This window comes from Myxine glutinosa, chromosome 12 (assembly GCF_964187855.1).
Source record: "Myxine glutinosa chromosome 12, kmMyxGlut1.1, whole genome shotgun sequence".
NCBI classification, from domain to species: Eukaryota; Metazoa; Chordata; class Myxini; order Myxiniformes; family Myxinidae; genus Myxine; species Myxine glutinosa.
Genome location: NC_136272.1, coordinates 6,953,371 through 6,973,780, shown reverse-complemented (window position 1 = coordinate 6,973,780; position 20,410 = coordinate 6,953,371). Strand labels below are relative to the sequence as shown.

General features: G+C 47.3%; 3 protein-coding genes across 3 annotated transcripts in view; 2 read left to right on the top strand and 1 right to left on the bottom strand.

Moving 5' to 3' along the window:
• Window positions 1-368: 368 nt before the first annotated feature.
• On the top strand, window positions 369-2,192 carry LOC137415050 (pseudouridylate synthase RPUSD4, mitochondrial). The gene has a single exon (XM_068100608.2). It carries the CDS (start codon window positions 508-510, stop codon window positions 1,732-1,734), a length of 1,227 nt encoding a protein of 408 aa, XP_067956709.2. The 5' UTR covers window positions 369-507; the 3' UTR covers window positions 1,735-2,192.
• OXSM (3-oxoacyl-ACP synthase, mitochondrial) lies at window positions 2,151-16,148 on the bottom strand. The gene is made up of 5 exons (XM_068100607.2): window positions 15,855-16,148; window positions 12,067-12,508; window positions 7,369-7,450; window positions 6,578-7,021; window positions 2,151-2,825 (listed from the first exon to the last, which is right to left on the bottom strand). Exons 2-5 carry the CDS (start codon window positions 12,500-12,502, stop codon window positions 2,414-2,416), a joined length of 1,374 nt encoding a protein of 457 aa, XP_067956708.2. The 5' UTR covers window positions 12,503-12,508; window positions 15,855-16,148; the 3' UTR covers window positions 2,151-2,413.
• A 38-nt stretch (window positions 16,149-16,186) lies between these two features.
• The window catches only part of LOC137415052 (DNA topoisomerase 2-beta), a 287,321-nt gene continuing 283,097 nt past the window's right edge, over window positions 16,187-20,410 (top strand). The window contains exons 1-2 of the mRNA XM_068100610.2: window positions 16,187-16,376; window positions 16,540-16,690. Of these exons, the coding sequence (XP_067956711.2) occupies window positions 16,652-16,690 (39 nt within the window). The 5' untranslated portion in view covers window positions 16,187-16,376; window positions 16,540-16,651. The remainder of the gene's footprint in view (window positions 16,377-16,539; window positions 16,691-20,410) is intronic.

Below are 20,410 nucleotides of genomic sequence, written 5' to 3'. Positions count from 1 at the left end.
TCATGTTAACTGTATAGAAAATAACTTAACCTAATTTTTTTTTCATATATTGATGAGGTAATTTTATATTAATTTTGAGGTGTATGCTTGACATAAAAACATAAAAGTTTGAAATTATAAAACCACCATACCGAGGACGAGCAGCATCACATTTATAATGGGGATTATTTTTTAAATATTAAAATGGAGAGATTGCTTTGGTGTGGCGGGCGGGTGGCATCTTTAGCAATTTCCTGATGGTTTATTCCATATAAATTACTCCCGTGTTGTCTGTGGTTTTTATATATGACGTAATAATAATAATTCCAACGCAACACAATGAAAGGTGTAAAATGGGGATCGCTGAATGCTGGGGGTGAAAGGTGAAAGCACGCGCGCGGCGCGCACCTCGTGCTCCTCTCTGCTGATTGGACGGTCGAGCTGTTCGCGCACACCTTGTACACCTCTGCCGAGTGGACGGTCGCTCACACGTGTATTCTGTGCTTATTCCGGCGAGTCCTTTCCGGCATGGCTTCTCCCGCCACGGGATATTTCATGGTCCCCTTATTTCGTTCCCCGATCGCCCGAATGTCCTCCGGCGGCGGACGGAGTGCACAGATGTCGGCTCACGACCTACTTCAAAAAATGAAGAAGGATGTTGCGCAGAAGGAGAATGGGAAGCAAAAGGAGGAGCAACGTTTCGATCCTGCTCGTGAACTTGCACAAAAGTTTCTCCGACAGACGACTTGGTTCCGTGGTTGTCACCTGAACACAGTCACGAAGGTACTCAAGGAAAGTATCATATATCACCAAGATGATGTGATGGTGATGAACAAACCGTACGGGCTACCTGTTTACAGTGACCCAGAGGGCGCGCAAAACTCCATCTCGTCGGCGCTCTCCAGGTTACAGATCATGATGGGGTTGATACCACGGAGACCGCAGTGCAAGACCAAAATGGTACTCACCTCCAACTCCAAGGTGGCAGAACCACCACGAAGCATGCTCGACAAGGTGTACCTGCCTTGCCACCGGCTTGACCGTGACACTACAGGTGCACTTTTGTTAGCGCGGGGTGAAGTACGATCTCGGATCGGAGAGGCGTGGCGTTCCCGCCAGGTGTCACACCTGTACCTTGCTGTGACGCTCGGAGTTCCAGCAAACTCACGAGGCGTCATTGACCTGCCATTGCAGGTTAAAACCTTGCTCGGGAAAAGACAGGGCCAGAGGATGGAGCCAGCGGTACCTTTTCATATCGACATTCATCGTGCGGTTCTCATTAAAGGTCGACTTTCACCAAACGCCAAACGGGCTGTGACCCACTACGAGGTGTTGTGCAGCTCTAAACACGCGGCCTTGTTGGCCCTGCGTCCGAAGACCGGCGTCAAACACCAGCTGAGGGCACATCTCGCTTATGGCCTCAAAACACCAGTGCTTGGGGATCATAAGTACAGCACCCCCAGAAACTCACTCACTGGGCTCAAACCACAGAAAGTTCCACCAACACTCCTGAAAACTTTGGGTCTTCTACTGAGAGACAGGAAGCGCAGCAGGAATAAATGGATAACCGGGCGACGGTTACCTTTTCACCTGCACGCCTTGACTCTCACCTTGCCCGGTCTCGGCCCTGATGGAGGTTTGCTCTCCGTCAGTGCTCCCGTACCCCCACTCTTTCTTCGCACTCTTCGACATCTGGATTTGAAGATACCTTCTCACCTCACTCCTGGTACTCCAGCAAAACTGGATACCACTTAGTAGCGCGAGGGTCGTACTTGTAATATATAGTGGCAAATTAGCAATCGATGATAATTTATGGAGCCACGCAAAGGCTAAACTGTATATTGTTAGAAATTGTGCCCTTGCATGACTATTTCAGAGTATTTCAAAACTGCTGAGACAAAGCGAAAAAAAAAATGGTAGATGCTGCTAACAATTGGAAGCAGATATGGTACCCCAGCTGTACAGGTGAACTCTGATTAAAGTAACCTGGACACCAGTAATTTGAACGATTACCAACAAGCAAAATCCTCTCTGGCCATCAAAACGGTCTTCGTGACCGAGGTCAGTGATATGTACGACAGCAACAGGTAAACCGAATTAAATTGCAAATGATATAATCGGCTCACTCGTACCTGTGATGCAAGGTTCAAAGAAAGCCACATACGTGCTCGTAATCTTGTCATCGAGTTTATTAAATATACATTGTGGAGTAATTTTCATCCATGGAGTGAATGTTTTCTGTGAAATAACGAGTTAAAGTGATGAGTCGTTCCTGTGGATCAGACCCTTGGCCTTAATGGCTGAAATGGGCCCCACCACCACCAACCTCCTCACAACGATTATATAATTATTTATTACTTTGCAGGGATTTAAAACAGAATGCTGCCAATCTCTGAAATGTTCCATAGGAATAGAAGAGTAACTCCCTTGGAGTTCAGAAATCCACGGATGCGAGACACAGTGAGGCATTGGTTCCACCAAAGCCGAACGAGTTTGAGAGTGCCACTCGCTTACTGACCTTCCCGGGCCAGTCCTGCGATTGTAACGGTACGTAATTCAGTCGGAAAGCCGGATCGACTCGATCCAGGTTTGCTGTTGGAGGTACGATTCCATGAACACACGCGAGAGCCGTGAATAAAATCTCAAGGGCTCCCGCTGCACCGAGAAGGTGTCCGGTGGCCCCTTTTGTGGACGAGATGGCCATGCGAGGAGCGTGCGGGCCGAAGAGACGCTCGATGGCACAATTCTCTGCAGCATCGCCCAGGGGTGTGCCCGTCGCGTGTGCATTCACGTAGCCCACAGCGCTGGCTGGCATATCCGCATCTCGTAGGGCCGCTGCCATACACCTGTCCCAACACACACACACAGGGTTCACTTAAACCGATTGTATTGCAAAGCGACCAAGTCGGGTCCGAAAGGAATTGGACCTGGTCGTGAATAGCATAACAGAGTTGAACTCCGCAGAACAGCTTTGGGCGTGGATGCAAATCGAGCTTGCGCTCGTGGTTACCATTTTCATTTAGGTGCCAATAATCTGGTGTTGTCGCTTTCCAAAACAATTTATTCTGATGGAGGCAACAGGCGGAATCCAAAAAACATCAAATATTAAAGAAAATACAGGTAAAATAGATAACAGATCGGCAACGCAGTTATTCCAAGTTAAAAAAAACAGATTGATGCTTATTCCATGACTTAGTGACACACACTCACTCTCACTCTCACTCTCACTCTCAGCTTGCAGTGCAATGGGCCAATTATAACAGCTGAAGTAACCTTCTCTTTCTTGGCCTGAAGTGACCACATTCAAATTTTTATTTTACAAATCGATGGGTCGTGAAAATTCCACCTTCGGATTTGTAAAAAAAAAAAGAAAAAAAGACAAACTCAAAACCTTAGTTGATGTTGCTACCAAAGCATTATTTCTTCGAGGTGTTGTAATAAAAGTTAACACTTGCTCACATATTAAAGTATGTGTCCAAAAGTGTGTCCAACATATAGGGAATGAGATGCTTCCACTTACTATGGATCACATTTTTCCCCTTCGACAAGAGTAAGACTCATGGAAGATCGATGTAAAATTAACTGAGGTAGCGGGACAATAATTAGGCACAACCAGTAAGGGGAGCAACGGACAGGAAATGGAGAGACAGAGATAGATGGGTCGGGATGGGGATGACAAGGTGGTGGTGCACTGCCTTCTTGAAGAGCAGGAGGGAAGAGGGAAAGTAAGAATGGAAGGTGGTTGTCCATAGACTGAAGAAACAAAGAATAAAGGAGTTGAGGTGTACAATCAGCCTGGATTTTGAAAGTTTAACCAGGAGGGGTTACTCAAAGAGCACGTGCATCCTGGAGTTGATGGGAGGGTCGGAATACAGAGCACAGGCAGCAATTTCGGAGAAGAGGAGATTAAAAAGAGAGGAGGGCCGACCTGCCTGCAATGTGATAGCAACAGACCGTGTGCTTCGGCCTCATCATGCAAGATTCCAATGATTTTTAGAGCTTTCAATTCCATGGAATCTAAGAGAGACAGGTGTGATGCTGGGGCACCACCCCATAGGGGAGCACAGCACTCCATTGAGCTACGGACAAAGGTCTGGTATACTGTCATTAACACTGATTTTCAAGGAAAGACTCGGATCAAATAAGGATGTGCAGTCTGTGGATGGCTTTGGAGGCCAGCTTTACTACGTGGTTACCCAGGAGAGGTCATGACTGAGGGTGAGGCTGATGAGTTCAAGAGATTTAACATCTTCCAGACACTGGTGTTGGGCTAGCGGCTAGGGTGCCGGCTTAGGATCCTTGGATCCTGGGTTCGAATCCCGGTCGATCGCTGAATTAACGCCAGGGGGGTTGACAGCCTGTCATCCTTCCGAGGTCGGCTAATTGAGTACCAGTTCACTGGTAATTCCCTGTTTGTCGTTAAAGGCGGCAAAAAGGGTTGGCGGCAGGAAGGGCATCCGGCCGTAAAACATTGCTTTAAAAAGGGGACCAAAAAAACAACAACAACCACGGTTCCCGAAAAAGGCCAACCCCCGCTTTGCGGGGAAAAATGGCCTCTAAAGGTGGTTAATATATATATATATATATATATATATATATATATATATATAGAGGCCGACCATGGAGACAGCTGGGTTAGTTTAACGATCCTTACTCGGTTACATGGTAAGCCAGTGGGTTTTCTAGGATTAAAGGACATGTTCCATTTATCAGACCAGAATCTAAACCAGAATGATCCCGGTGTGTACCCCGGTTTAGAATAGGTACACCGTATCTCTGCGCATCGTAAGAGCGTGACCAAGGGTTGGCGTCAGGAAGGGCATCCGGCCATAAAAAAACATTGCCTCAAACAGGGAACCATGATTGTCATGGGGCCCGCAATGCTAACCCCCGCTCTAGCGGGGAAAAATGGCCTTAAAAAAAACGATCATTCATTCATTCATTCATTCTAAACAAATTCTACAGGGTGAACCATAAATCCCAGGAGTAATAACACATTACAGTAACAACTATTACAATACCTCCTCAGACATCGAGTGCATCCGTATGATGTTCACTGTTGTCACGGCACAAGATAATTTTTCTCTACGTGTCGTGTGAAAACAGATGCAAAATACCATGTGTTATGGTGCTAAATGCTTCCTGAATGCGTTGTTTCAGTTCATTAACAGATGCCATGAGATGTTGTGCAACCTTAGCTTCGGCGTACCCCCCACAGAGCATTGTCGCAAGTGGTCAGGTCAGGACTGCACGTCAGGCACACACATGTTGGTGAAGACCTGCCAATCCAACGGTTGGGAAAAATGCGATTTCGGTAATTTCGTCCCACACATGCATGATGAGCAGGTGTCCCATCCTGCTGGAAAGAAATCTCATTGGCTAATCCAGGTCGTTCAAATTAAGGTGAGGTAATTCTCCAATTCATGCAGATTGACCGACGCATCAAAAAGGTAAGGACCAATGAGGTGGTGGGCAGATAACACCACCAAAACCATAACGTGGTAGATATTTCTCGTATCCTTAGATTTCTGTCGGTCCGATTTGCATTCAGGAACAGAACAATTAGGGGTAACCATTCTGAAATTTCCACTCTAGATCTCTTTCTTCTTCCTCCCCCCCCCCCCCCCCCCTGGTCTTCAAGGCAACTGTTCATCACCATCTCAGGTCGTCCCCCATTCAAACCCATGATCTTTTCTACACCCGTTAAACCACCACAACTCCTCCCAAAACTTTGCGGATGTATCCATCTTGTCCACCACTTGCGTTCTCCCCTATGGCCCTACCCCATCCATGACCTGCATCCCTTGTTTGGCCGTCTCCATCTCGCTTCTCCCTCCACCCTGATATTGGTGTTTCCCCTTTGTCCTGCTGTTCCCTTTGTTATATTGTGTCCTGAACTGTTCTGTGTCCGAGCTCTTCCACGCGCCTAGACCACGTATTAAAAATGCCGAAAATTATGTTTAAAAGACGATTTGAATCACAGATTTCACGTGAGCAACGGCAGGTTAAAAGTGCCAGGTGAGCTGAACGGAGTCACCGAAAACACATGCACAGCGCATGCACAAAATGGATGACTTGGAGAGGTGACGAGAACAAGCCCATGAGATTTTGGTTTTGATTTTGGTCTAGAACGAGCAATCGATGATTGCATACCCGCACCCAGACTTTTGTGTGCTTTTAAAGTATGTATTTTATAGACGTACTCATTCTAATTGTACATCATTTATAGAGATACTCGGTTGAAAAAAAGATAACGTGCAAAAATTGTAGTTTACGTTGTCAAATGATGTGCGGACAAACGGACAGATAAGCACAAACAAATGCAATGGCCGCTCCTCTGGGGAGGGTAACTGGAAAGCATCCCAAGATGCAAGGCCCGTCAGGATCCACTTTGTACTCAAACTAAACCTGACAAACAAGAGTTTAAAAAAAAAGTTAGTTTTACTAATCAGTGTTTTGCATGTTCTAATCAGGAAGGTTTGTTGAAAATTTGATGACAAAAGCTCAAATGGTAATAAAGTTATGGCCTGGACAGACAGACAAGTGATTGCAAAGGCCGTCTTCCACGGCAACACGTGTCATTCACTAAAATAGTTACCGATAGGCACCGTCGCCATCTGGACTCGGTGCGGTGATGTGGCAGGCGTCACCCGAGAGACCGTAGCCCAGGATCTCGGCATAGACGCGAGCACCGCGGCGCCGAGCACGCTCCAGCTCTTCCAGCAGCAACACGGCCGCGCCCTCGCCCATTATAAAGCCGTCACGCTCGGCGTGAAACGGCCGTGCCAGGCCGACGGCGCTGAGCGCGCGGGCGCGCTCGAACCCGGCCATCCCGAGAGGCGACACGGAGGCCTCGGTGCCACCCGCGAGCATGGCGTCGGCGTCGCCCCAACGAATGAGACGCGCCGCGTCGCCGAGCGCGTGGGAGCTGCTGGCGCAAGCGGTCGCCGCCGCGTGGTTTGGGCCTTTCAGCCCATAGCGCACGCTCACCAGTCCAGCTGGCATATTGGCCAAGATGCGAGGGATAAAGAACGGACTGACCCTGAAGCAAACAAAGAATGGTGTTGCGATGCTCAGAAGCAAAAGTCGCACCAAAAATCCAACAACAATACAAAATAATAAATTAACCCTCTCTCCCCTCTCTCCCCTCTCTCCCCTCTCTCCCCTCTCTCCCCTCTCTCCCCTCTCTCCCCTCTCTCCCCTCTCTCCCCTCTCTCCCCTCTCTCCCCTCTCTCCCCTCTCTCCCCTCTCTCACCTCTCTCACCTCTCTCACCTCTCTCACCTCTCTCACCTCTCCACTCCCAGAAAATCTTTATTCATCTATTGCAACTGCTGTAACAACCATATGTAGTTATTGATAAAGAAGAGAAATAATAATCCTAGACTCACCTGCGATGTCCCTTGGTTCGAAGCGTAATGCCAGCTTCCACAATCTCCTCGAGGTCGACCATACCTGTCCCAATTGCCACACCTGAAAAATTCCACACGTTGGAAGAGCATGCTATCAAAGTTTCAAAATCAACAAATTAATACACGACTGTTTATTTTCATACATGCATGTCCAGTAAAGGAATATGCCTCGTCTAGATACGAGAGCTGACATGTACAAGCCTTTAAAAACAATTGGTGTACAAGTTTGCTCAACTGTCCACAGCCTTTCAAATGTCATTTATGCTGAGGAGGAAGAGCAACGTTCCTCAGGAGGTGGCAGTTACGTACAGACGCAGCTTCCGCTTACACCTGATCAATGGACTGAGGCACAATACCAGCGAATTGTTCTCTTATTTACCCGACTCGGTGGGGCGATGCGTAGAACATCCGTTGTCCGAGTCTGGAACATCGACGGTTCAAATCCTGGGCGAGCAGCACCAAACACTAAAGACGGTACACGGTGCTTTCTCTTGCTAAACGCTCACTATTTAAGGGGGAAGAGCATAAAGGATCTCCAAAGGTTGGCATCCATGGGGATGAGGAACTTCCTCCTTGGGAAATGCCTTGCTGTGTGACGAAGGTGACGTGAGAAAGGTGACGTGAGAAAGGTGACGTGAGAAAGGTGACGTGAGAAAGGTGACGTGAGAAAGGTGACGTGAGAAAGGTGACGTGAGAAAGGTGACGTGAGAAAGGTGACGTGAGAAAGGTGACGTGAGAAAGGTGACGTGAGAAAGGTGACGTGAGAAAGGTGACGTGAGAAAGGTGACGTGAGAAAGGTGACGTGAGAAAGGTGACGTGAGAAAGGTGACGTGAGAAAGGTGACGTGAGAAAGGTGACGTGAGAAAGGTGACGTGAGAAAGGTGACGTGAGAAAGGTGACGCTATTTTTGTGACGTTTCTGGTACCGAGTGCCTTGAAAAGTGATGGCACGTCCTCTAAAGTCAGTAACTGTGTTTGTCTTGTCTAACAGTCCTACAGTGTGCCTTGTGTATTTGTCTGCATGTCCATGTGTATGCGGCAGCTCCACTTCGAACCTCAGATCCTGTTTTTAACAAGTGGTGGGGCGCCCCCTGCCGGCAACGACAGTCGGAAATTCCTATGGAGGGGCCAAGGGAAAAAGCTGCAGCTTCCCCAGCGGGCTCAGCAGCAAAGCCCTGGAACCTGCTCAAAATGAGAATACATATGATCTCCTGAGATGATAGGGCGAATTAACTACCAGATTTAACTACTAGCCTTTACCCTATTCAAACCTTTACACTCATCAAAATTTTACACTATTCAAACCTTTACCCGATGCAAACCTTTACCCGATGCAAACCTTTACCCGATGCAAACCTTTACCCGATGCAAACCTTTACCCGATGCAAACCTTTACCCTATTCAAGCCTTTACCCGATGCAAACCTTTACCCTATTCAAGCCTTTACCCGATGCAAACCTTTACCCTATTCAAGCCTTTACCCGATGCAAACCTTTACCCTATTCAAGCCTTTACCCGATGCAAACCTTTACCCTATTCAAGCCTTTACCCGATGCAAACCTTTACCCTATTCAAGCCTTTACCCGATGCAAACCTTTACCCTATTCAAACCATTATCGGATTACCATAGTCCATAATTTACCCTATTTATGCATTCGCATTCGCCTTTTGAACAAAGAAATCCAAAACACCCCCCATTTTTGTAATGGTACAACCCTAACTTTGAATCAGGTAAAGGGTAAAGGTTGCTAACTTCGCGGATATCTGTGCAGGTGATATAAATAGTAATTGGGGAAAAAAGTGAATCCGGATGTAAGGAGTTTGTAAACATCGACATGACACTTTTTTTTCTTCTTTTTTTTTGTATACTGAATCGAGGCTCGTGAAAGAGCTAACATTTTCACAAACAAATCAACCAGACAAACAAAATATATAAAAAGAGGGAGCGGAAGACAAGATGGGGAGAGAACGAGAGGCACACAAACACAACATTTGAGAGCAGGGAGATGTGTGGGAGGGAGAGTGCTTGGGGGGAGGAGGCGTGGGAAGGGGGGGAGGGGGGGGGGGGTGGGAGAAGTATAAAACACAAGGACACCAAGGACTTCCAGGACAGAAGTTGGTATTTCAAAAAATGGAATTGGGGTGAAATTAGCGGGCGTAGAAAAGATCAAGGTTTTGTAAGGGGGAAGATAAGCGATGGTGGTGAACAGCTGTTTTAAAGACCTGGAGGGGGGAGTGGGATTGAAGAGAGTGAGGGAGTTTGTTCCAGAGGCGGGAGAAAAGAGGAATGAATGAGTGAAGGTGAGCAGAGTCTTGATTTTGGCAGTTTAACCATAAGAGGGTTGCAGGCAGATCTTGTGCGAACTGTAGGAATATTTGCGGGACAGAGCCCAGAGCGAGCTAGGGGGGCAAGGCCAGAGAGGAGTCGGTAGAAGACGGAAAGACCACCAACTTGCCTGCGGTGAGTGAGTGAAAGGCCCTTGGAGTTAGCTTCATCGCGGGAGATTCCAATGATTCTGAACGCTTTGGTTTCAACAGCGTGAAGACGAGCTAGGTGTGAGGCAGGAGCACCAGCCCAGAGGGGAGAGCAGTATTCCATTGAGCTGTGGATGAAAGCCTTGTATGTGGTGAGGAGCTCAGGTGTGCCAGGGAAGGATTTCACACGACGCAGGATGCCCAGTCAGTGACTGGCTTTGCAGGCCAGCTTGGAAATGTGGTTTTCACCGGAAAGATCATGGCAGATAGTGAGACCCAAAAGCTTGAGTGACAGAAATTCTTGGAGAGGATTATTCAAAAAAGGATGGGAGGGTTGTCCAGTCGGTCTTTTCGGAGAGACATCGTAAGAGTGTGAGATTTGTCAGGATTGAAAGACATGTTCCACTTGTTTGACCAGTCTGATCTTGTCCAGGTCTGCAGAGAGTGAGGAGGCTGCAGACTGCCGATCTGAGGGATGAGGAATGGAGCGACAGAGAGTAGAGTCATCAGTCATTGACACGTAGCACGGAGTTTAAACTGTAAAACGTGGTTCTGAAAGTTGCTTCTCGTGATCTCACGAGTTTGTTGTATTATAATTTATATACAATACAACCAAATGGAGCATAAAACGTTATCTTTGAGGGTGTCATTTGGCACCTCATCCACTGCGCACCGCACCTGGTGCGGTCGCCCCCTCCGCCCTCGCCCCCATCACTACGCCACTGGGCACAGAGACAGACAAAGTGAACCAATTGCTTAACCCCACTTTTTGCTTCGTATTCACAGGGTAAAAAAACAAGATAATTTGTAAGAAATTGGTTGCTCATGTCCTTAGTGATGACCAGATGCATTTTGACATGCACGACTCATCTGCAGAGTTGGCAAGGCAAGGGCGAAATTTCTGGAGTGAATTCCAACAGTGGATGAAGCATTCCTGCATTAACTTGATCCACAGTTGAAGAAGCAAAGTGCTGAATGGTGGCACCACAGTCACCAAGAAAAATAAATAAAAATCACTCATCGCAGCCAGGAAGTAGCGAAGGGGATGCACATCGTGCTCTTCTCCCACCTTGTGATTGATCATCCTGTGTATCAGGATCAAACAGCGACAGTACCCCCGGGAAAGTAAATGTGCCCAGCCCTGCATAAACAGGAACCATAATTGATGCAAGATGACGTGACTTTCCTCCAAGATGACGTGGCACCTCATCGCCAGTGCGAAGTGCAATTCTTGCTGCTCTGCCCCCAAATATTCCGACAGGTCGCACAAGATCTGCCAGCAACCCTCTTCTGGTGAAACTGCCAAAATCAAGACTCTCTGCTCACCTTCACTCATTCTTTCCTCTTTTCTCCCACCTCTGGAACAAACTCACTCACTCTCTTCAATCCGACTCCTCCCTCCAGGTCTTCAAAACAGCTGTTCACCACCATGTCTTATCTTCCCCCATCCAAAACCTTGATCTTTTCTACCCCTGTTAAAACACCCCAAATCAAACTTTTTCAAATTCCGTTTTTTTTCCTGAAAGTCCTGGTAGTGTCCATCTGTTTTTCTACCTTGTACCCCCCCACACCTCCAGCCTTCTACCTTCCACAGATGTGCCACTGTCCCAGTTCTCTACTGTTGTGGTGCTTCCCTCTCTCTCCTCCTCTCGTCTTCCGCTCCGTTTATTATATGTTTTATGTGTTTCCTGTTTTTGTCTGTGTTTTAAGTGTTGCTCTCATATGAGCTTCGCCGTTGTATACAAAAAAATTAAAAAATTGCCATTGAAAAGTTTGCCCACACCCTCCTTATTCTCTCGCCGTCGATGAAATAACTATTGCTAGGACGTCAGTTATGAGATTGTGGGAGGGATGGATCAATGGGGCTGTGTAGGCATCTCTGAATGCGAGTCTGAATTGCTTTTTCCTTTTTTGTATATATAGTTTAGGCTTGTGGAAGAGCTAGTGCAGTGAACGTATCAGGATGCAACGGACAAAAAGAGGACGCAAAATACGCATGCATGGGGTGGATAAAATGGATAAAGAAGGAAATTCAATTAAAAGTTATATTTTGACATTTACACTCACCAATTTCGGATGTGCAGTACCAATACAAGTACATCTGACATAATGCAAACACAATATTATTTTCCTCCACGATTTTAAGAGTGCTCATATCTTTAAAGTGTCCATAATGCAAGCCCAACACCGTGGAACCGCCCACCTGTCATGCAACGTTCTGCATCAGTTTCTGGAGTCCAGCCAGCATCAGTTAAAGCCAAATCTGCCGCGCCGAGTGCCATCGCCGCGGCACGAGACGTGGCTCGGGCCTCTCCGGTGCTTATTGCCGCGCGCTCGTCAAATAAACCGGGGCCATCACCTCTTGGAACTAACGCGGCCACGCGGCAATGCAGGCCAGAAAATGATTCTCCATTCAACGCCTTGTAGCCCGTTTCCCCACGCAGCAAACGATACCATGCATATTCGGCGCCGACTCCGAGTGGCGAGATTGCTCCGAGTCCCGTGATCACAACGCGCCGTGGTTTTCCATGGAGGTTCGACCGACAGAAAGTTCCAACACCCAACCTCATGGTCCGTCGACTAAACCACCGTAGACAGCAACGGTGGGGAAGGATCTGAGGCATGCCACATGATATCATCGGGTCCTGAAAAAGATGCCATGGCAACACAAAATAGATCAAGAAAGCAACGAGCTGCACAGATGGCTGTGTAATTCAGACAAAGCAGGAGAAGCAAGCCCACAACTTGCATGCAGCCCAATTATTTCAGTAAATAAGGGCAGTCTGTGCTCAAATTGTGATTTTTCTGCTGCTGCCTCATAAAATATTCCAATTGGTGAAGTGGTGCAATAGTCTGTTCAAAGTGCAGCAATTGGCTTCAGCAGAGAAGTCAATAAGATGAGAGAAACATGGATTGCTTTGTTGTTTGGGGAGAGAAATGAGGTTGCGAGGATATCTAATGAAAGAGAATGAATGGACAGATGAAGGAAAGAAGGAAATTGGTATCAGAGATTGGCAGTAGAATATGGTCACTTGTACGACCCCTGCTCACTCTCCCCCCCCCCCCCCCCCCAAACTGGGATGCTGGATGGGAAAAACTGCTCAATCCTCCACACATCAATGACATGTCTGCCCTGCTCAATCCCCCACACATCAATGACATGTCTGCCCTGCTCAATCCCCCACACATCAATGACATGTCTGCCCTGCTCAATCCCCCACACATCAATGACATGTCTGCCCTGCTCAATCCCTCTCACATCAATGACATATCTGTCCTGCTCAGTCCCTCTCACATCAATGATATGTCTGCCCTGCTCAATCCCTCTCACATCAATGATATGTCTGCCCTGCTCAATCCCTCTCACATCAATGACATGTCTGCCCTGCTCAATCCCTCTCACATCAATGACATATCTGCCCTGCTCAATCCCCCACACATCAATGATATGTCTGCCCTGCTCAATCCCTCTCACATCAATGACATGTCTGCCCTGCTCAATCCCTCTCACATCAATGACATATCTGCTCTGCTCAATCCCTCTCACATCAATGATATGTCTGCCCTGCTCAATCCCTCTCACATCAATGACATGTCTGCCCTGCTCAATCCCTCTCACATCAATGACATATCTGCCCTGCTCAATCCCTCTCACATCAATGACATGTCTGCCCTGCTCAATCCCTCTCACATCAATGACATATCTGCCCTGCTCAATCCCTCTCACATCAATGACATGCCTGCCCTGCTCAATCCCTCTCACATCAATGACATATCTGCCCTGCTCAATCCCTCTCACATCAATGACATGCCTGTCCTGCTCAATCCCTCTCACATCAATGACATGTCTGCCCTGCTCAATCCCTCTCACATCAATGACATGTCTGCCCTGCTCAATCCCTCTCACATCAATGACATATCTGCCCTGCTCAATCCCTCTCACATCAATGACATGTCTGCTCTGCTCTGCTCTGCTCAATCCCTCTCACATCAATGATGTGTCTGCCCTGCTCAATCCCTCTCACATCAATGATGTGTCTGCCCTGCTCAATCCCTCTCACATCAATGACATGTCTGCCCTGCTCAATCCCTCTCACATCAATGATGTGTCTGCTCTGCTCTGCTCAATCCCTCTCACATCAATGATGTGTCTGCCCTGCTCAATCCCTCTCACATCAATGACATGCCTGCCCTGCTCAATCCCTCTCACATCAATGACATGTCTGCCCTGCTCAATCTCTCTCACATGAATGACATGTCTGCCCTGCTCAATCCCTCTCACATGAATGACATGTCTGCCCTGCTCAATTCCTCTCACATCAATGACATATCTGCCCTGCTCAATCCCTCTCACATCAATGACATGTCTGCCCTGCTCAATCCCTCTCACATCAATGACATGTCTGCCCTGCTCAATCCCTCTCACATCAATGACATGTCTGCCCTGCTCAATCCCTCTCACATCAATGACATGTCTGCCCTGCTCAATCTCTCTCTCACATCAATGACATGTCTGCCCTGCTCAGTCCCTCTCACATCAATGACATGTCTGCCCTGCTCAATCCCTCTCACATCAATGACATGTCTGCTCTGCTCAATCCCTCTCACATCAATGACATGTCTGCTCTGTTCAATTCCTCTTACATCAATGACATGTCTACTCTGTTCAATCCCTCTTACATCAATGACATGTCTGCCCTGCTCAATCCCTCTCACATCAATGACATGTCTGCTCTGTTCAATTCCTCTTACATCAATGACATGTCTGCTCTGTTCAATCCCTCTCACATCAATGACATGTCTGCTCTGTTCAATTCCTCTTACATCAATGACATGTCTGCTCTGCTCAATCCCTCTCACATCAATGACATGTCTGCTCTGTTCAATTCCTCTTACATCAATGACATGTCTGCTCTGTTCAATTCCTCTTACATCAATGACATGCCTGCCCTGCTCAATCCCTCTCACATCAATGACATGTCTGCTCTGCTCAATCCCTCTCACATCAATGACATGTCTGCTCTGCTCAATCCCTCTCACATCAATGACATGTCTGCTCTGTTCAATTCCTCTTACATCAATGACATGTCTGCCCTGCTCAATCCCTCTTACATCAATGACATGTCTGCTCTGCTCAATCCCTCTCACATCAATGACATGTCTGCCCTGCTCAATCCCCCACACATCAATGACATGTCTGCCCTGCTCAATCCCCCTCACATCAATGACATGTCTGCCCTGCTCAATCCCCCACACATCAATGACATGTCTGCCCTGCTCAATCCCCCTCACATCAATGACATGTCTGCCCTGCTCAATCCCTCTTACAATTACATCAATGACATATCTGCCCTGCTCAATCCCTCTCACATCAATGACGTGTCTGCCCTGCTCAATCCCCCACACATCAATGACATGTCTGCCCTGCTCAATCCCTCTTACAATTACATCAATGACATGTCTGCCCTGCTCAATCCCTCTTACAATTACATCAATGACATGTCTGCCCTGCTCAATCCCTCTCACATCAATGACATGTCTGCCCTGCTCAATCCCCCACACATCAATGACATGTCTGCCCTGCTCAATCCCTCTTACAATTACATCAATGACATGTCTGCCCTGCTCAATCCCTCTCACATCAATGACATGCCTGCCCTGCTCAATCCCCCACACATCAATGACATGTCTGCCCTGCGCTCTTCCTCACAGGTGTTCGGTCCATCCCCAAATTATGATCACCTTAGCTATTACGTATTAGGTTAGATTATGTATTTGTTCGCTCATCTTCTTCTTCTCCTGCCATGGAGTTTCGTTTTGGGAGAACAAACCACTCAGGTACAAAAAGTTGGAAACAAAACCCACATGGACAGGAATAAAATAACCGAAACGAATCGATATCGTGATTGGTGTGAAAAGTCAAAGCAGGTGGAACTGTTCTACAGGTATCAATATCATCATATCGTCGTTTAGATATTATAACAAACTCACCTTGCTGCAAGTGCAAACCTCATCGGCACAGCCACAGGTGTCTGGGTTCACAGAGACGGAGCACCACAACCCAGGAGAAAAGGTTCCATTTTGTCCAAGCGGGATTTACCGAACAATAAGGTAAATGTCATCGCACGGCCGCGCCACCTCAGTTGTGTTCGAATTAAAAACCGTAAGTTTATTAATCTTCTTCAACAAAACGATCGCGAGGCCGAAATTGTGCCGAATCGGACGAGCTCGAGAGCGCCGGTAACAACTGCGAGGCATTTCAAGAAACGCAGCGCTCATTGGGCCGTCGTTTTTATTGTTGTAAGTATCGATGAATGTGATTGGCTGATTCGGCTTGGCGCAGTCGACAGTCGTCCGCCGACTCTAATGACAGTGAAGCCTTCGGACGATACGTCTTATCTTTAGCTTTTAATCGAAGTTTTTGCGCTTTGCATTCATTTTGTTTTACCTCCGTTTTTAAATATTTCTTCGCCTTGCTGCGAATGCGTTTTTAGTCGATGTTTTTTTACTGAGGTAAAAATGCGACCGAAGCGCGAAATACCGGTTTGCTCGCTTAGATTTGCTTTTGTTATTCCTCAATAATAATATTATTTCCCTGGATTTTCCTCAGAATTTCTTTTGTATGAAGGTTTAAAAATCCGAATATCCCTTTTTCGTGTTGTTTTCGATCGGCCAGGTTTTCATCATCGTGCGTCGTCACTTCGGTCTTTGTAAGGACGTCAGAACGACACATCGTGAAATATCGATAAATATACACAAGGATCATTTGTTTTTGATCGTCGCATCAAATGTCCAAGGCGAACGGCGACACTTCTGCTCGGTGTGAGGTGAGTCCATCATGTTTAGTCCGATCTCGTTGCTCTTCACAGGAGACACTCGTGAACATGTCCATCAGTGATACCTCTTCACAGGAGACACTTGTGTGCATGTCCATCAGTGATACCTCTTCACAGGAGACACTTGTGTGCATGTCCATCAGTGATACCTCTTCACAGGAGACACTCGTGTACATGTCCATCAGTGATACCTCTTCACAGGAGACACTCGTGTACATGTCCATCAGTGATACCTCTTCACAGGAGACATTTGTGTGCATGTCCAGCAGTGATACCTCTTCACAGGAGACACTTGTGTGCATGTCCATCAATGATACCTCTTCACAGGAGACACTCGTGTACATGTCCATCAGTGATACCTCTTCACAGGAGACACTCGTGTACATGTCCATCAGTGATGCCTCTTCACAGGAGACACTTGTGTGTATGTCCATCAGTGATACCTCTTCACAGGAGACACTCGTGTACATCTCCATCAGTGATACCTCTTCACAGGAGACACTCGTGTACATGTCCATCAGTGATACCTCTTCACGGGAGACACTCGTGTACATGTCCATCAGTGATACCTCTTCACAGGAGACATTTGTGTGCATGCCGAGCAATGATACCTCTTCACAGGAGACACTTGTGTGCATGTCCATCAGTGATACCTCTTCACAGGAGACATTTGTGTGCATGCCCAGCAGTGATACCTCTTCACAGGAGACACTTGTGTGTATGTCCATCAGTGATACCTCTTCACAGGAGACACTTGTGTGTATGTCCATCAGTCATACCTCTTCACGGGAGACACTCGTGTGCATGTCCAGCAGTGATACCTCTTCACAGGAGACACTCGTGTGCATGTCCAGCAGTGATACCTCTTCACAGGAGACACTTGTGTGCATGTCCAGCAGTGATACCTCTTCACAGGAGACATTTGTGTGCATGCCCAGCAGTGATACCTCTTCACAGGAGACACTTGTGTGTATGTCCATCAGTGATACCTCTTCACATGACACTTGTGTGCATGTCCATCAATGATACCTCTTCACAGGAGACATTTGTGTGCATGTCCAGCAATGATACCTCTTCACAGGAGACACTCGTGTACATGTCCATCAGTGATACCTCTTCACAGGAGACATTTGTGTGCATGCCGAGCAATGATACCTCTTCACAGGAGACACTTGTGTGCATGTCCATCAATGATACCTCTTCACATGAGACACTTGTGTGCATGTCCAGCAGTGATACCTCTTCACAAGAGACATTTGTGTGCATGCCCAGCAGTGATAACTCTTCACAGGAGACACTTGTGTGTATGTCCATCAGTGATACCTCTTCACAGGAGACACTTGTGTACATGTCCAGCAGTGATACCTCTTCACAGGAGACATTTGTGTGCATGCCCAGCAGTGATACCTCTTCACAGGAGACATTTGTGTGCATGCCCAGCAGTGATACCTCTTCACAGGAGACATTTGTGTGTATGTCCATCAGTGATACCTCTTCACAGGAGACATTTGTGTGTATGTCTAGCAGTGATACCTCTTCACAGGAGACATTTGTGTGTATGTCCATCAGTGATACCTCTTCACAGGAGACATTTGTGTGTATGTCCAGCAGTGATACCTCTTCACAGGAGACATTTATGTGTATGTCCATCAGTGATACCTCTTCACAGGAGACATTTGTGTGTATGTCCATCAGTGATACCTCTTCACAGGAGACACTTGTGTGCATGTCCATCAGTGATACTTCTTCACAGGAGACATTTGTGTACATGTCCAATGTCCATCAGTGATACCTCTTCACAGGAGACACTTGTGTGCATGTCCAGCAGTGATACCTCTTCACAGGAGACACTTGTGTGCATGTCCAGCAGTGATACCTCTTCACAGGAGACACTTGTGTGCATGTCCAGCAGTGATACCTCTTCACAGGAGACACTTGTGTGCATGTCCAGCAGTGATACCTCTTCACAGGAGACACTTGTGTGCATGTCCAGCAGTGATACCTCTTCACAGGAGACATTTGTGTGTATGTCCATCAGTGATACCTCTTCACAGGAGACACTTGTGTGCATGCCCAGCAGTGATACCTCTTCACAGGAGACATTTGTGTGCATGTCCATCAGTGATACCTCTTCACAGGAGACACTTGTGTGCATGCCCAGCAGTGATACCTCTTCACAGGAGACATTTGTGTGCATGCCCAGCAGTGATACCTCTTCACAGGAGACATTTGTGTGTATGTCCATCAGTGATACCTCTTCACAGGAGACACTTGTGTGCATGCCCAGCAGTGATACCTCTTCACAGGAGACACTTGTGTGCATGCCCAGCAGTGATACCTCTTCACAGGAGACACTTGTGTGCATGTCCATCAGTGATACCTCTTCACAGGAGACACTTGTGTGTATGTCCATCAGTGATACCTCTTCACAGGAGACACTTGTGTGTATGTCCATCAGTGATACCTCTTCACAGGAGACACTTGTGTGCTTGTCCATCATTGATAACTCTTCACGGGAGACACTCGTGTTCATGTCCATCAGTGAGGAAAGTCCAGATGTTTGAGCTGCTTCAGCCATTTCACGTTCTGCATCAATACTGGACAATACTTTAATTACTATTGTTGACTTGACAATAGTGTTGATATTAATACTTGACATCAATACTTGACAATAAACCCTGGTGTTGGGCTAGCGGCTGGGGTTGCCAGCTTAGGATATCCTAGGATCCTGGGTTCAAATCCCGGTCGATCGCTGAATTAACACAAGGGGGGTTGACTCAGCCTGTTCATTGTTCATCCTTCCGAGGTCGGCTAATTGAGTACCAGTTCACTGGTAATTCCCTGTTTGTCGTTAAAGGCGGCAAAAAGGGTTGGCGTCAGGAAGGGCATCCGGCCGTAAAACATTGCTTCAAAAAGGGGACCAAAAAACAACAACAACCACGGTTCCCGAAAAAGGCCAACCCCCGCTTTGCGGGGAAAAATGGCCCCTAAAGGTGGTTATTATATATATTGTCGCGTGACTACCCTTGGTGAACACCGTAGGGTAACACGGATGACCGATTGCGAGACTTTACACTCCCGAGGCGAAAACTCAATGGCGGATTCAAGCTCAACACAAAGTTAAACGCGCGGGAGGCCAGACACAACGAGCTCCACAGCCTTATCTATTAAAATGAAACACCCAGGAAACTGCGTTCAAATATGTACAGAAAATAATATAAGGATTTATTATTGAAAAGTAATAACAGTGAAAAAAAACACGCGCCGGTAATACTAATAACTAAATCGGGACGTCCCCACACGACTGATATCAAACACAAAACGAGGGAGATTAATTACGAAAAGAACACGTCACGTCGTTCAAAATGTACGCGGATTCGGGCTTATCTGGTCTTTCGTCGTCTTTGTGGCTGCCGTCCAACACCGCTCCTTTCGGCCCGATCGCACACCTCGCTCCAAGTTCCACGGCCCTCTGCGTCCGCCTCCAAGCGCCACCAGGCCTCGTCGGTCCAACGGCCCACACACACCACGAGCTCCTTTGCTCCAACGGTCCACCGCAGGGCTGCACGAAGCAACCAAAACCAAGTGCCAACTGCCAACTGCAACGAGCTGTGGTCACGAATGTTCAACGAACCGTGTCCTGTGCCAACTGCCACGAACTCTGGTACGGAACTGTAACAACGAACTCTGCGACTCAACTCTCTCAACTCT